We start from the raw sequence: 16,269 nt of genomic DNA on the forward strand, positions 1-16,269 counted from the left end.
TTTGCCCTATTTGGGCAGAGTTAAGTAGTTGCAACAGAAACCATACAGCCCTCAAAGCCTGAAGTATTTACTGTCTGTCTCTTTACAGATAACATTTGCCAACCTGTGATCTAGGTAATGCTTCCAAATTGCACAACAATATAATTGAAGATCAGGAAGAATACTTATAGATTATATATCCCAAGTCTAAAGCAATTTTATAGATGGGGAGATCAAGTCTCATGAAATGACTTGCCAAGTGTCTTACTATTGGCTGGTGGTTATGATTTTAAAATTTACAGTGGAATATAGTCACAAAACATTAATTTTGCAGTTCAGTGTATCTGCTTCCAACTTTTAGGTACAAGGGAAGGCAAATTAACACTCAGAAAGTAACTTTGTGGGTGTTGGAATCAGAGCCGAAGATGGAGGGTGATAATGTTGGTTTAATGAACCACTCCTGGACAGCATCAGAGCACACTTCTCTGGTGACTTGTTCATTGTCAGCCAAATTCAGCCTCTCTCTGTCCTGGGCAGTGTTGCCTACATACTGCCAAGATCTTGCCGTTTTTCACTTCCCTTTTTTGTGCTCCTTGCTGATTATTCGTTTTCTATGTACATAAACTTTTCCCAGACAGGGTAGACTATAATTGATTATGTTTTAGTTTACTAAGTATGTCTCATTTCATTCGTGCCTCTCCAAGACTATACCCAAGTTACTCAATTGGAGTCTTGAAAAATGTTTATAAACTCTTTAGGCTTCTGTGTATATCCCATTTCTTGATTTCATCTTGAGATGATTATTTTAAGCCATGATTTTCATATTTTACTCATTTACCTCTTAGAGAGTAATCTTATTTTCAGAATCTTATGGGGGGGTGGGGAGGTGAACCTGGCAAGGAAGTTAGGTAGCTAACTTTTGCATCCATATACTTCCTAAAAGAAAACAAAATGTATTCTAAGTATTTGTTTATCATCAAATCGATTTGTCTTAAATTATTTCCTCATGCTTCACTGTTGCTTTGTCCATGTGGCAGGGACCAGTATAGATATGAAATCTTCAAAATTAAATCAGCATTTGTTTGCTCACCAAGTGCTGAGTGTGTTAGGTATATTAACCTCATATAATCCTCATAAAAACCCTTGTGTGATATGTACTTTTATGATGTCCATTTAATTGATGAGAAAACCAAGGCAGAGAGTGGTTGTTTGCCCAAGGACATAAAGCCAGTAGAGATCGTGCCAAAATTTGGACTTGGGCAGTCCTAACTGCAAAGTCAGACTTCATTTCTTTGCTTGTTCATTTGTTCATTTATCCATTCATTCATTCAACAATTATTTAATGAGAACATATTATGTTTTAGACTTGATACTAAGGATTCAGCAGTGATGACAAAAGCCTTGCCCTCATGGAGCTTATGCTCCATTAACCAAGTTTCTCCGCAGCCATCTTGTACTCTCATATGTTATCTAATTTGAGATGCTTTGATGCTGGTGCTTTTTTCAGCTTCTCATCAAGAAATTATCAAAGGTTTGATAACTGGAAGGACCTTTTCCAGTCATCTAAGATAACCCCTTCAGCAGAAGAAGTCATTCAAGACAGATACTGTTTCTTTCTTCTTGAACTATCAAGGAGAAGTTATCACAGGTTCTGAGACTATTGTAATGCTTATCACCCTGAAGGTGAAGAATTAAGAATTCCTATCTTAGGCTGGCCAGTTAGCTCAGTTGCTTAGAGTGTGGTACTGATGACACTTAGATCCAGGGTTTGATCCCTGTACTGGCCAGCTGCCAAAAAATAAATAAAATTTTTTAAAAAAGATTTCTAATATTATAGCTAATATTTCCCTGCTTTAATTTAGGCCAAAGTTCTCTTAGGTTTTCTGCAAACCTGGACAAAAGTTAATCAGTCGCCTACTCATTAAGTTTGAATAGTTGAAAACAGAATGAACACACTAATTTACCTTTCATTTTCAAGAGGCTTTTGGGTTTTGTTTTTTGTGGGGTGGGGAGCAAAATGAAATTGTGAAGTAGGGGGAGAAGGTCATTCCATCTTTGGTGCCTCGACATCTCCTCTTTCACTTACACTTTCCTCCCTCTTGCTAGCTCCCCATCCTCCCAGCCAACAAAGTGTTACTGTTAATACACTGCTAATGTGTTAACTCATAACTACAGCCTTGTGTCCTTCCTTGGCCTTTCTTTCTTCCTTTGGACTATGGAGTCTGCTAATCCTGGCCAAGCTGGGAACTGATAACTCAAGTGATGGCTCGTAAGGAGTTAATTATGATACTACGTGGAGAATTTGCATTTTAATAGAATATATTTATGCTACCCACTTATTTGAGGGTAGTAAATAAAGTCATAACATACCACTTTTTGTAATGTTTAAAGTAACGCAACTATTAAAATTTTTATTGGAACTTTCCTTGCACAACTTTGAATTGCTTAGTGAAATGTTTTTTTCCCCATCTTGTTTTTAAGAATTGGGTGTGATGAATATTGAGTTCAGAGGAAGGAGTACTTTCTGACCATTGCAGTCTTATTTTGTACTGTTCTGGGATCCATTGCTCTGCCTGGAGTGTCTCATTTATTCTGCAAACATTCTTTGACTATATCTCAGTATCAGGACCTTTGCTTGGTGGTACAACATTGCTAGGCACTATTCAACTGCTGGTGGTCCACAAAATGACTACTTGTACCTTACATTTTTTACAGTGCTTTACAGTTTACAATTTAAAAAGCATTTCTTACCTATCGTCTCATTTAATCTACATTTTCCTTATAACAACACATATATATGGAAAGGAAATCTTCCGTGTAGACTCGTGATTAAGATGATAATATTAATCTCAATTTTCAGAGGAAGAAAATGAGGGAAGCGAAGTGACTTGCTCTGACTAAAAACCAGGTTCTCAGGACTCTGGGTCCAATGTCTTTTCTTCTAAACCACAACTACATGTAAAATCAGGACTTTTTCTTCAATTTATGTGCCTAATTTTCTGTGGTACTTGATTGTTTATGCCACTAAAGTTTCACAATACCTTCTAATTTAGAATAATTTACATTCAGATTTGATGGATTATTCTTAGTTTTTTTCATTTGCGTCATTTGTCCATTTATGATCCTCAGGAATTTAATCTGACCTTCCAAAATAATATTTCTGATTCTGTACAGATGCTTTAAAGTATCATAACATTGATGATTGGAGTAAATCCAGTTTTTCCTTATAGTTTGTTGCTGTTTTAGTTTTATTCTCTGTTCTTGCACTATGACTGGAACTTGCTCCAGCCAACTGTCGACATCACAGTAGAGAAAACACAGCTAGTTTTTTTCTGCCTCTCAAAGGAGGCAAAAAAAATGGTTGGTCCCTCTCTTTAGCATAATGTATTTAAAGCACTTAAAATATTTATCAAGTTTCAGTCTTTCTCAGACTAATCTTGTCCCTATACCTACTGCTATTTCTCTGTTCTTGTTTTTAGTATATTTACTTAATTTCTCTTTTTTTGTTCTGGCTCTTGTATTTATCATTCATATCTATAGCTTTTGAGATTGTGCCTTCTTGTCTTTGTAACTGGCAGAATAGGCACGTAGGACTGATTCCTGACCACCCATAGTGCTCCTTCTTTCAACTGGAGTTTTTGTCACTTGATCATATTTCATTTAACACTTTATCAATAAATTTGGTATATTGCTCCATAATTGTTTCTTCAGAATAAGTCTCTACTCCCTGGTTTGATTTTAATCAATAGTCCTAGAGGGCAGGGATTATGCCTGAACACATCCTTTGTAAAGATCCCTCCAAGCTTCTGATCAAGTTGGTGGAATAGGTGGTTCCCAGTGTCACTCTCTCCCACGTCAATCAATTTACAACTATTAAAAAGCAATGACTGCCAAGCTGGGGCCGCTAGAGCTCAGGGGAAGAGGAGGAGAGACCTGTAGAGTTCATGAAGGCAGGAGAAGCCACAATGAGAGAAAGAAAGGAACATTCGACCATTTCAAGCCCCAACCACTTCAAGGCTGGAGCTGGTGAGCACATGGAGCAAGAGCTGGCAAAAGCCGCTGCTGTGCCCTTCAGATGAAGTTGCTTGGATGTTGCTGGGAAGAGGGCCTTGGTGGCCTCTAGGCCAGCAAGACCACTAATAGGTCTGCTGTGGACCCACATAGGAGCAAGGAGCCACAGCAATAGAAAAAAGGAGCCACTCAGAGGCTGGTGAGTCATCGCAAGGGACCAACTTATGGCCCATCCCGTGGGAAGTGTTTGGAGTACAGTGGTGGGGGAGACTGGCCCACTAGGGGAACATTGGGGTGAAGCATGGACAGCTGGTCTGCCCCCCAGTCAGCACAGGATCACTCAGTGGAGACTGGTGAGGAATATAGAACTGCAGGGGTGCAGTTTGCTGAAAATACTCAGGCCCAGACCAGATTTTCCACACAACCCGGGGGTACTGGAACTCATGAGACCTAGAAGTACATACAAGGTCAACAATTAAAACCTGAGCTGTGCAAAAAGCTTTCCCCAGAGAATCAGCAGCAAAGCAGCAATTTAGCTCAACCATAGGGCTCAAGTGCTGGTTCCCACAGGAAGTTCCCCCATTTTAGAAGTAAGCAAAGGAAAACAAATTAGTTCCAATGCAGAGTTTAAGTAATGGGAATAGTGAATAATCCAACATAGAACTGAAAGAAAAAAGCAAAAAAAACCAAGATCAGAGAAAAAGTTCTGAAATTAACCAGTAAAGGTCTAATACCACCAAAGAACACCTATAAAAGCTAGAAGGACCAGAAGCTCCCCAGACTCCTAAGCTGGAGTAGGAGGAGGGCCAAAGGCCTTAGCCATACCCCCACCACCACCAGCCCCCAGCAATGACCACCCGGCTGCCACCGGAAGTGACCTAGGCTCTCGAGCAGGGGCGGTGGGGGGCCAAGGGCCTCAGCCACGCCTCCCCTGACATCTGCCTCCAGCCCAGCAATGGCCACCAGTCAACTGCCAGAAGTGCCCCAGGCTCCCGAGCCAGGCTTGGGGGTTGCCAAGGGCCTCAGCTATGTCCGCCACCTCCCCATGTCTACATCCAGCCCAGCGACCACCACAGAGTTGCCACCAGAATCGCCCCAAGCTGCTGGACCAGGGTGGTGGGGGGCAAAGGGCCTCAGCCATGCCCCCTGACATCCACACTCAGCCCAGTGGTGACCACCAAGCCTCTGCCAGAAGCGCCCCTGGGCTCCCCTGCTGGAATGAGGGGGTGGTGCTATGGGTCTCAACCCCTGCTCCGTTCCTCCTCTTCCAACACTTTTCCCCTCTCACCCAACTGTTCTACAACATATTAGAATGTAAAAAAATAATAATAATTCCTTTAAAAAATCCCTTCAAGAAGAAAGCCAAGAAAGAATACACACAATCTTAGAATTTGTGCAATTATTTAGTTTTTCAGTAAATATTTGAATGCTGGCTGTGTGCCGTCCTCTCTGCTGGCGATGCACAATGAAGTGATGGATCCAGTGGGCTTACACTCTAGTACGAGAGTCAGACCAGTAAACCAAATAATCCAAGAGAGGGGGGTATGTGATTTGAGAGAGTAAGTATACATTGTTATGTATAGCAGTCCCCCCACCTCATTTGTGGGAGATACCTTCCAAGACCCTCAGTGGATGCATGAAACCAAGGATAGTGCCAAACCCTATATATATTATATTTTTGTCTATATGTACATAATTAAGATAGAGTTTAATTTGTAAATTATAAACAGTAAGAGATTAACAATAATAACTAATAATAAAACAGAACAATTTAACATTATGCCAGCATCACTACTCTTGCGCTTTGGGGCCATCATTAAGTAAAACGAGGGTTACTTAAACACAAACTCTGTGATACCGGCAGTGGATTGGATCACCCAGAGGCACTAAGGGACTGATGGGCTGTGGATGCTCTGGACAGAGGGATGAATCAAGTCCTGGGCAGGAAGGAGCAAGATGGCATGAGATTTCATCATGCTACTCAGAGCAGCACACTATATAATTGTTTATTTCTGGAATTTTCCATGTAATATTTTTGGGCCATGGTTGACCATGGGTAAATGAAATCATGGGAAGTGAAACCATGGATATGGGTGAACTAATGTATGTGTAAGGTATATGTATATAGAGGAGGCTCCTCAGTTGCTTTGAGGTGTCTGGGAAAGTGGCCTTTGAAATTAGCTGATAACTGAAGGATACATAAGGATTGGCCAGATTAGCAGGGGTGGGGAAGGGTGAGGGAATTAGCACAGGCTGCTCATTTGGAAGAAGACCCATCTACCTAGCTAGAGGGCAAAGAGGTTCATTATGGCTGGAGCATGGAGTTCAAGTGAAGGGCTGCAGAAGTGACAGATATCTGGGATGGCTTTATTAAGTGTTTGGATGTTATTTATACCAAGACAAGGTTTTTTTTAAAGCCACGGAGAGCATGATCAAATTTGTGGTTAGAAAGAGTCCTCTGGCTATACTGTGGAGGATGGTTTGGCAGAGAACTGTAGGGAGACTACTTAAGAGTTCATTGAGTAATGGACGTTAGAGATGATAATGATCTGAACAGGGTAGGTTGAGTAGAGGGATTCAAGAAACATTTAGTGGAGAGAGTCCTTGAGAATTGTTGGATTGTCGGTGGGAGGAAGGGAGAGAGGTGCAGTGATATGGTTTGAATGTTTATCCCCTCTAAAACTCATGTTGAAATTTAATCCCCAATGTAACAGTATTAAGAGGTGGCCTTAGAGAGGTAATTGGGTCATGAGGGCTCTGCTCTCATGAATGGATTAATCCACTCATAGATTAACAGATTAATGGGTTAATGGATTAATGGGTTATCACAGGAGTGGATTAGTTATCACAATAGTGGGTATGTTATAAAAGCCAGTTTGGCATGCTCTTGCCCTCTTGCCATGTGATGCCTCTGCCATGTTATGATGCAGTAAGAAGGCCCTCACCAGATGCAGCCCCTTGATGTTGGACTTCCCTGCCTCCAGAACTGTAAGAAATAATTTTTTTCCCCTTTATAAATTATCCAGTCTCAGGTAATTCTTTTATAGCAACAGAAAACAGACTAAGACATGTAGTAAGAGAGAAAAAGACATGGTCAAGGGTCAAAAATTTTAATATTTTCTCTAATCTCTATAGGAAGACTTTTAGATTACTGAGGGTAGTTTATATGTTAAAGATATTCTATGTTAAAAGATTAAACAGCATACTTATATATATATAAAATAATATATAATAATGGAAAAGGGGCTGGCCAGTTAGTGTGGTTAGAGCATGGTGTTGATACCACCAAGGTCAAGTATTCAGATCCCCGTACCAGCCAACTGCCCCCCCCAAAAAAGGTCATCTTATTTAGTATTTCAGAGAGATGTAAATATATAATTCTGTTTTTCAAATTAATTATGCCATTAAAAATCAGTTAATGGATGATATACTTAGTAGGCAAGAAAAGAATGTAAACTTTTCAGTATAGAGCCATTCATTGCCCAGCCTTAACTGAAATCAAAATCTGGACATAAAAAATAAAGTAATGAAAACATTTGTAAGATATACAGATAGCTCCAAGTAGTTCTAAAGGTTATCAAGAGCCATTTGTGGTTTCCTTGAAGAGTCTGGGTCAATAATCAAATGAAACAAATTATCACTTTGGGATTATGCTTCTTTGATAGGGAACCCCTGGTGGCCAGTTCATTCATAATTCCCTTTCTTCTTCTTCTGCCCCCCCCCCCCCCCCCCCCCGCCACCTTTTAAATTAATCTGTTTTTTACCAGACTTCTCTTAAATTCATGGACTTGAGAAGTTCTATTGAGAGGCGTAAATAAAACTAAAAAGGCACCTTTGTTTTGACCTTGGCTCTTCCAAAATCAGCTCTTGTGATTATGAATTTGCCACTGCTCAGGATCTTGGTTCCTGTAAAATCGTATCTGTAAAATGAGAAGGCTGAGGTAGATTACTGATAAGGGGACTCCCAGCTATGATTCTCTTATCCTAACTTTTCTTTTTCCTGGTGCTGTATATCCAGTTGCTTCCAGGCCTTTGTTTATTTGATGGTCCCTCTGGTACTTGAGATTTGTTATCAGAGCCACCACTCATATTGAGCCCTCTGTGGTTTGTCCCCACTGGTAGAACCAAGGGACTAAGGGATAAGTATAGTATCTGGAAAGCAGCCCCAGGGGAGGAGAGGCAACACAGCAGCTCAGAGTCCGCATGTTTAGATACTTAGAATCTACATGTTGCTCAGGAAAGTTGCCATTTGGTAACATTCCGCTTTATCATTTCCTTTGTTAGTATTTTTTTAACCAGACACTTTTTTTTCTCCTATATATGTGTGCATTTTTAAAAACTGCTGGGAGGGAGAGGTGGGGTGGTTGCTGAAGAGGAAAGAGGAGCAACCACAAAAGTTTTACTACAAACCATGTTACCCTAGGGACTCAAAGCACAGATTTCCTTACAAAGGTGGTAATTCTCCCCTCTCCCCTAAGTCCATTAAGGCAACCCTACCTCCACATCCACCTTCAATTATTGTTCTACAGCATATTTGTGACCCCTCCCTCCATTGTTAACATATGTCCTAATATCCACCTTCAAACTCATTTCCATTGGGAGCGTTGATTAACTTCACTTACTATTGATCACCAATTACATTTAAGCCCCTTGGACTTCATTAAGTGTTATTCTTTAAGAATATATTTAAAGTAGGTTCAGGCACAAAATGGGAAAATAGCAAGTCATTTTGTATATGTTGTAGTATGTACAGTGCTATCTTCCATTGCATATTTTAAACACACTAGAAATACAGTGACTTCACATATTGATCTGTTTATTCTCTGAGATGAAAGATGTGAGGAGTAATCCTTCTGCTATAAAGTCATTTTACCTTGCTTGTTTTCTGTGCTCATTATGATTGCTGTGATATATTGAAGTTGATTCCAGCTTGAAATGGGCATGTATAGTTTTGTAAAATGGTTCTTAAAGGGATTATAAAAATGTGGTCATTTAAAGCTGTTTCAGAAAATGTATTACTCCTGCTGTAATATTAAAAATGGCTTTTTCCCCCTTATATCTATTCTATATAAGTTTAATTATAAAATGGAGAGTTTTAAAAACTGCCTTGGTCATTTTGAATGTGAAATGGATCTTTGAACTGGCTGCCAGACCAGTGGTAGCTGGGTTTGTTGTTTTGCCACTAGAATCATCTCCACAGTCTATCATTCTAGTAAGAAGATGACTCCTGTCAGGTGGAGATAAAGCAAATACTTTGCGTTAATAACCTCCTCCTACCCCCCCTCCCCATTACTGTCAATTCTTCAGCCTTCACTGCTCTTGCTTCTACGAAAGTGAAGATGATGAAATTGCAACACCTTTTCTTCTTCCTGATACATAAGATTGGAAGTTGCTCTTTGCTGGTTCCCTTTGGAATGTTTCTGTTAACTTGTTTCACCAGTGGAGACTACACTGATTTGTCTGCTACTCTAGGATTACTGGATTGAAATCTTCTAGGAAGCAAATTATGTTCAGTAAAATTATGGTTGTAGTAGAAATTTGTGTTTGTGGAATATAGTAGAATAGGAATGCATGACTTTGAGGAGTCCTTTAGTTGCATGCATTTGAATGAATTTTTTTTTCAATGAACGATCTCTCGTAGGTCTCAAAGTTCACTAGAGAGAGTACTGGGGGTTTTTTGTTTGTTTTGAACCTTGCAAACAGTAATAATTCTTTACCACTACCCCCCTCCACACACCCACTCACCCCCCCACAACGTTCCCCTTTGCTTATAGTTGTCAACGATTACAATTTATGGATCCACCCCACAATAACAAGTCCCTCGGTGATTTTTATATAAGGTGCAAATCAAAGGATGTCTTCGTCCTCACTGCGGCCCAGGTGGGACTGGCTTGGGGAAGACGCAGCTGAGGAGACCATTTCTCAGGGTGAGTCAGTCTCAGCACTGACCACTGCTTTTCAACTCTACAAGAAAATATATACCGGTCATTGTTATGATAAAAACAGTCGGGAGGGGGGTGGTAGTGAGGATAAGAAGAACGGAAATAAAATTCGGCCAAACATACGTGTGGCACAGGAGCCGCGGCGGCAGGGAGGACGGGCGGGCGGGGCGGCCGCGGCACCTGCGAGGAGCTCGGGCAGGCGGGCGTGGCCTGTGGGCGGGGCGGCGGTGGGCGGGCCGGATGGCGGGGCGGGCGTGGCCTGTGGGCGGGGCCGGCGGTTGAAAGTGGGTGGAGTTGCCCTTGGAGGCGGCACCGGCCCTGGGCCTGAGGCCCGGCGCGCCCTATCGGGCCCGAGCCGAGTGGCCCCGCGGAGCCGGCGCGCTCCCGCCTGCAGGGGGAGGGCGGACGGGGCGCGGGGACCGGCCAGGCCGCGGCGGGCGCTGTTTCTCTTTCACTTTCCTTCGTTGTGAGGCCGGCGCGCTGGCGGGCAAGGAGCGGCGGCGGTGGCGGCCGCTGGGTAGGTACCGGGCGTGCTTGAGAGGGGCCGGGACGCCCGGCCGCCTCCGCGCTCCCCGCGCAAGTTTGCGGCCCAGGCGGGAGCGGCACCTTGAGACACCTGCCGCGGCCGGCCCCGCCTGGAGCAGGACGGGGTGGCAGGCTGGAGGCCGTGGGTTTCGGGGCCGTGCCCTCAGTCGGGGGCGGGAGGGCGGCCGGCCGCCGGCGCCTGGCCGGGGAAAGGCGGCTCGTCCTCCCCAGCGCAGCGCCGGCCCGGCCCGAGCGGGGCGTCCGCGGGGCCCTGGCTCGCGCACCTGCCGGGCGGGGCGGACGTGGGTTTCAACCGTACCGGGCCGTGCTGCAGGGTCCTCCCGGAGGACGCGGAAAAGTTCCCTCCTACCTCCCCCATCCCGGTGACTGCAAGGACTTGCTTCCTTTAACTGTCTTGGTGACAGGGCTCTGTGCATTATGATCTTAGCCACTCCGGGTCGGGACCGTGCATTTCCTCTTTCATAGGACTTTCTCTTACTTTGGAGCTTCATGGCAAACATGTGGGGGAAGTCAGGGCAGCTAATCCCAGTGCATAGAGGAGGCAGCCGAGACCAGGCACGGATATTAAATGCTTTGCTGAGGGTTGTACAGGGCTAACTAAGGGCGAGAACCCTAATCCCTCTGTCTGTCAAGTACGCTTTCTTTCCGTTACATCCTCAACACGATTTCCCGAGCGGATGGTGTGATTACACGCAGAACGTATTCCCTGCACATTCGCAATGGGTTTGTGTTGATGGACTGATTCCTTCTACTTTTCCAGTTGCTCTATACTTGATCATGAATTAACAGCCAAGATAGGAGAAAAGTTACTGTTTGTAGAATAAATTTCGGAAATTCAACACCTTCTTTAATGTTGTTTTCTTGAAAGAACCCCTAAAAACTTTTTTAAAAAATAACTTTATGTACAAATCAACTATGCTAAACGTTTCTAGAACAACTAATGACACTCAGTTTTTACAGTGTGCTAGCTTTATATATATTGTCTCATTTAATCATCACCACTCTAGGAGGCTGGCACTTCTACTTTCATTTTACAACTAAAAAACTGAAACTTAGGAAAGTAGCATTGCTCAGGCTATTTATCTACTAATTGTGACCGGTTTCTATTTCTGATTTTTCAGTCAAATAGACGCGATAAAGAATGAGTGTAAGTATAAATCAAAATAAAAGGAAAAGGTAACAGGAGAGAAGTAAGGGTTTAAAACTAGGGAGAGTTTACACTGAGGATAGCATTGAAGAGGGGTTTGGGGGAATAGTTACGATGCAGACAGAGGAGAGGAAGGGCTTGTTGGATAGAGGGCAGAGAGCCTGCAAAGGACCGTGGGAAAGGAGGTATCCCTTCAGTTTGCAAAGTGTTGAAGGATATGTTAAGGTCAACCAGTGGAGGGTCTTGTGTGACAGGGTGAGAAACTTAAATATTTTTCTGTTTGTAAAGAGGAGATGCTGACATTCTTTGAGAAGAGGACCCAAATGTGATAGAATAAAATAAACCTGGTAGCAGAATATAAGATGGTCTGCAGATGTAGAAGTAATATACAAGTAAGGTGGCTGTGCTTGGAATGGAAAAGGACATCAGCTTGATTTGACTATTTACTGGATGTAGGTTTCAAAGTGGAAATAGGCAACATTTTGATAGGGAGGATCAGTGACTTTAGTTTTGAATCTTCTAACCTGTAATTGCAGGAACTCCTAATACAGCAGTCAAGCAGATAGTTAAAATGCATTAACTAGAGTTAATGGTTTTGGGTGTCACTAGTATAGAAGCAATAGTTGAGGCTCCAGGATTGGATGAATTTGTCATTATTCTGAATTAAATTATAGCAAATTTACAAGTTAATAGTACATTGAAGGATATGTTTTAGTCACCCAATTTGGAACACGTAGCACTTGCTGTTACGAGAATATTAATGCAGTATAAGGAATTTGACACCTTTTTTCTCTCATCTTTTTAAAATGATTTTCGAAACAGATATGGGAAAGCAGAACTACCAAAAGGAGTGATGATTGGTGATCTGATGATAAATCTGGATGTTAGTTCTCATGCCTCAGGACATCTGGGAACACCACACCAGCTCCTGGGATCAGACTTTCATCCACTTAGTTCTCCTCTTTGCTTGAACTACTAAAGGCAGTCTTAGCTAACCACAAATGGCTACGCAAAGGAAACACTTGGTGAAAGATTTCAATCCTTACATTACCTGCTATATCTGTAAAGGGTATCTGATCAAGCCAACTACAGTGACAGAATGCCTCCATACCTGTAAGTATTATGTTATCTACTCATCAAAAGTTGTTCCTATGTTTGTTCATTTTAAAATACTGTGTTTTGTTTTTATCTAGATTTTAACTTTAAAAAAATGAGTATTGTAAGAATTATCTTAATTTTGAATTAGTTTTCAGAAGTATTTGTCATTGGGATACCAGTGGCATGAAGTTTTTCTGTTATTTGAATGTCAGTAGTTGACTTTTGTCAGATTGTAAAATGTTCTAAAAATGAGCGTATTATCAGTGATAGTTTTTTAAAAGTGAACTATTTCTGGTTTTTTATTCTTAAAAAGTTATATTGAAGGAATTAATCTGTTCAGGTTTTGTTAGGATATACATACTTTAATGATTCCTAGACCAACAGCATCAGTGTCAACGTCACCTGGGAACTTGTTAGAAATGCATTTTATCAGGCCCCATCGTAGACTTACTGAATCAGAAGCTCTGGGAGTGGGACCAGCAATTTGTGTTTTAATAAGCCCTCCAGGTGATTCTGAAGCATGCTCAAGGTTGAGAATCACTCTTCTGATATCATATCCATGGAACGCCTAACAAGTATCATTCTCACTTGTCTCATCAGAAGAAAAAGACATTTTTATACCCATTTATGCCATGTTTACACATACCTTTTGTGTTTCTGCCAGTACAGTTTCTTTTTCTTATTTCACTGAAAGTAATTCTAGTAAGTTCTTGTTTAAGGCCTATTATGTGCACCAAAGTAGATATTTTACATACTTGGTTTCATTTGAGCTTTATAATAACCTTGGAGCACTTTGGAGTGGATGAGGGCGGGGGCAGTACAGAGAGAGGGTATGGAGGTTATCTTCTTTTTATGGGTGTGGAAACTAAGAGTTAAATAACTTGTCCAGTCTCACAGCTAATGAGTGGTGGACCTGTATTCAACTCCAAAGCCTGTGCTGTGTCTAATATTACATGGTGCTTTTTTATTTTTAAGTAAATCTTCTCTTTTAGGTATTTTCTCTCTGCTGAACTGACGTATCATACCAGTAGTTTTAAACAGTGCTGCAAAATAGAATCACCTGGAAATGGTTTCAATGGCAAATTTTGTTACATATATTTTCCCATAATAAAAAATATAGAATCGCTTGGGAAGTTGTTTAAATATCACATGCTCAGGACCCTACCTGTGGAAATATGGGGGGTCTTGTGGCAAGGTCTGGGCTTGTGTATGTTGGAAAATCTCCCCACGTGATGCTAACTTATAATCCTTTGGAATATTACTGGCCCATGCTGTCCAATTACCAATTTACTATGAACTGTCTTTTATGATTAATTTGCTCTTGCCTAGTGTTGTTATTTAAATTGAATAGTTAATAATTAACAGGTCTTGGCACAGAAGTTATAGCAGTGTAAAAGACAGTCAAAAATCTCTGCTCAAGAAGTTTACATTCTAGTGGGGAAACTAATAATAAATATATACCATGTTAGTGATAAATGCTATGAAGAGTAACAAAGCAAGATTGTAGATAGGAGAGATGAGGTTGTTTTATATAGAGTGTCAGGGACAGCCTTTTTGATATGATGACATTTGAGCAGAAACTTGAAGGGATTGAGTTCTGTGGATATATAGAAAGAGCATTCTAGGCAGAGGGAAGAGCAAGAGACTTGAAGTGGGAATATGCTTGGCAGGCTGAAAGAACAGCAAATCAGTCAGAAGGGTATCACTGTAGGTCAGCTAAAAGATTATATCAGTCAAGGTAATAAGATGTGAGATGGACATGGTGAAGGGTGGTTGGATTGTGGATGTATTTTGGAGGAAGAGTCAATAGAAGTGGCTACTCTAGAGTGGGGACTCATCCTATACTTCCGTGTTTCCCATTGCACCAGGCGTGGTACCTGGACATGGTCCTCAATCTGTTTTGTGTTGTTTTTTCTAACATTTGCACATTGTTTTGTATCAAAAACTACCAACTCTGGAAGATGAGAAGAAGGCACAAGTTCTCCAGTTTCTGTCTATATACTACAATTTTACATATGTCTTCCAGAAGAAATTTTTCTTTGGGTCATGATGAAATCCCAATTTAAATGTCACTTTTTCCTGAGGAAAAACAAAAGATTCTAAAAGTACAAACAATTAGTTTATAAGCAAAGATTATTTTTTTATGTTCTCAGCAGCAATTTAAAGCCCAAAGGGGTAAATGACAGCTTAACTGCACAAGTCATTCTGGCCTGAAAGATCCCATGGCAGTCATCAAGCCCCTTAATGAGAGAGAATGAACATGGCAGAAGTGTGATTAAATGCAATGCTAAATCACAAATGTGGCCTTTATCATCAATGGAAAACACAGAACAGTTGAGTAAATGAGGGCATCAGGTATTCAACCCAGTGTCTGCGGAGATCTGAGGATTATATATCACTAATCTTTATGCACTCTCAACTCCTTGGATTTCTATTTTTTGTTGTTGTTGTTTGTATTTGTATGGAGGCTTATGGGCAAAAACTATCCCACTTGCAAAGTGTCCCCTTATTTGTACTGATAACATAAATAGTACCACAAAGCAGTGTTCCTCAGCCATTGATTGGGTTTTTAATGTGTGGTGATACTGAGTTTTGTCTCTTCTACCAGGTTTTCTCATGTATAATATAGGACAGATATTGTGGTACTGTAATTTGTGATAAAATTAAGCAAACTGGCCAAATGGGAAAGGTAGAAAGTGAGAAATGTTAAGTAATATTGTGGTATAAAATATTGTGGTACCCCATAATATTTTAGATCTTGATTAGTCCTATAAAAAGAATATCTTATTAAAATAACTTTTCACAAAGACTACTATCTTATGGTATTATCAGTAAAGAATAAGTTAAGAATGATTAAGCACTAGTACTTATTATGAAAACTCATAAGAAAATATAAGATGTTGTTCTTACTATTCAAGTTTGAAATATATAAATGAAGCTTGATTATTGGTGAGCAAAACCAGATATGGAATCTGCTCTCTGGACTATTCGCGCAAGTGAAGAAAGAGTAATCAAGTTAAGAAATGTATAAGATAAATTCAGATGCCGATGATAAATGCAATGAAGATAATGGCGCAGGGTGATATAATAGCAGGTATCCGTCAGGATATTGGAGGAGAATGGAGTGCAAAAGAAGGACTAGAATTTTTTCTGAAATTCCAAAAGCCACAAGCCCTAGGCCTTCTCGAACGAGGACAGTAGCCTCTGGGCCTGGCTTCAGCGGAGGTGCAGAGGGCTGCATTGGGGTGGGTGATAGGGATCATTAGTAGCTCTCCCTGCTTTGACATGGATGAACAAAGTTACTTCAGTCTTCTTCCAAATTACTGTACAAATGCATTTCAACTCTTCCTCTCACCTCCTCAGACCAGATAGGTTGCTACTCTCCCATTCTCCTCCCATAGAGAAATTCCCGAGCTAATGATGTCTGGCTGCCCTGTGGATATAGAAGGAAGGGCCAAAGGGTGAGTGGGATGGCTGACTGAAGCCCTCCAGCTATGTGGAAGAAAGAGAAAGGGGGAGGCAGAGATAGGGGGGCAACATGTGTCC

At 41.3% G+C, this 16,269-nt stretch overlaps 1 protein-coding gene across 6 annotated transcripts in view; it reads left to right on the forward strand.

Moving 5' to 3' along the window:
* The window catches only part of PCGF5 (polycomb group ring finger 5), a 117,485-nt gene that overhangs the window by 47,059 nt on the left and 54,157 nt on the right, over window positions 1-16,269 (forward strand). For 5 of the 6 annotated variants that reach the window (XR_010024044.1, XM_063102201.1, XM_063102205.1 and 2 more), the window contains exon 2: window positions 12,448-12,738. Coding sequence is in view for 5 of the 6 variants with exons in the window: in XM_063102201.1 (XP_062958271.1) it covers window positions 12,627-12,738 (112 nt within the window). In the remaining variant the exon portion in view is untranslated. Of the gene's footprint in view, window positions 1-10,337; window positions 10,450-12,447; window positions 12,739-16,269 lie in introns of those variants that run through there. The other variant, XM_063102202.1, reaches the window with a different exon arrangement.

The sequence above is a fragment of the Cynocephalus volans genome, chromosome 7 (genome assembly GCF_027409185.1).
Source record: "Cynocephalus volans isolate mCynVol1 chromosome 7, mCynVol1.pri, whole genome shotgun sequence".
NCBI classification, from domain to species: domain Eukaryota; kingdom Metazoa; phylum Chordata; class Mammalia; order Dermoptera; family Cynocephalidae; genus Cynocephalus; species Cynocephalus volans.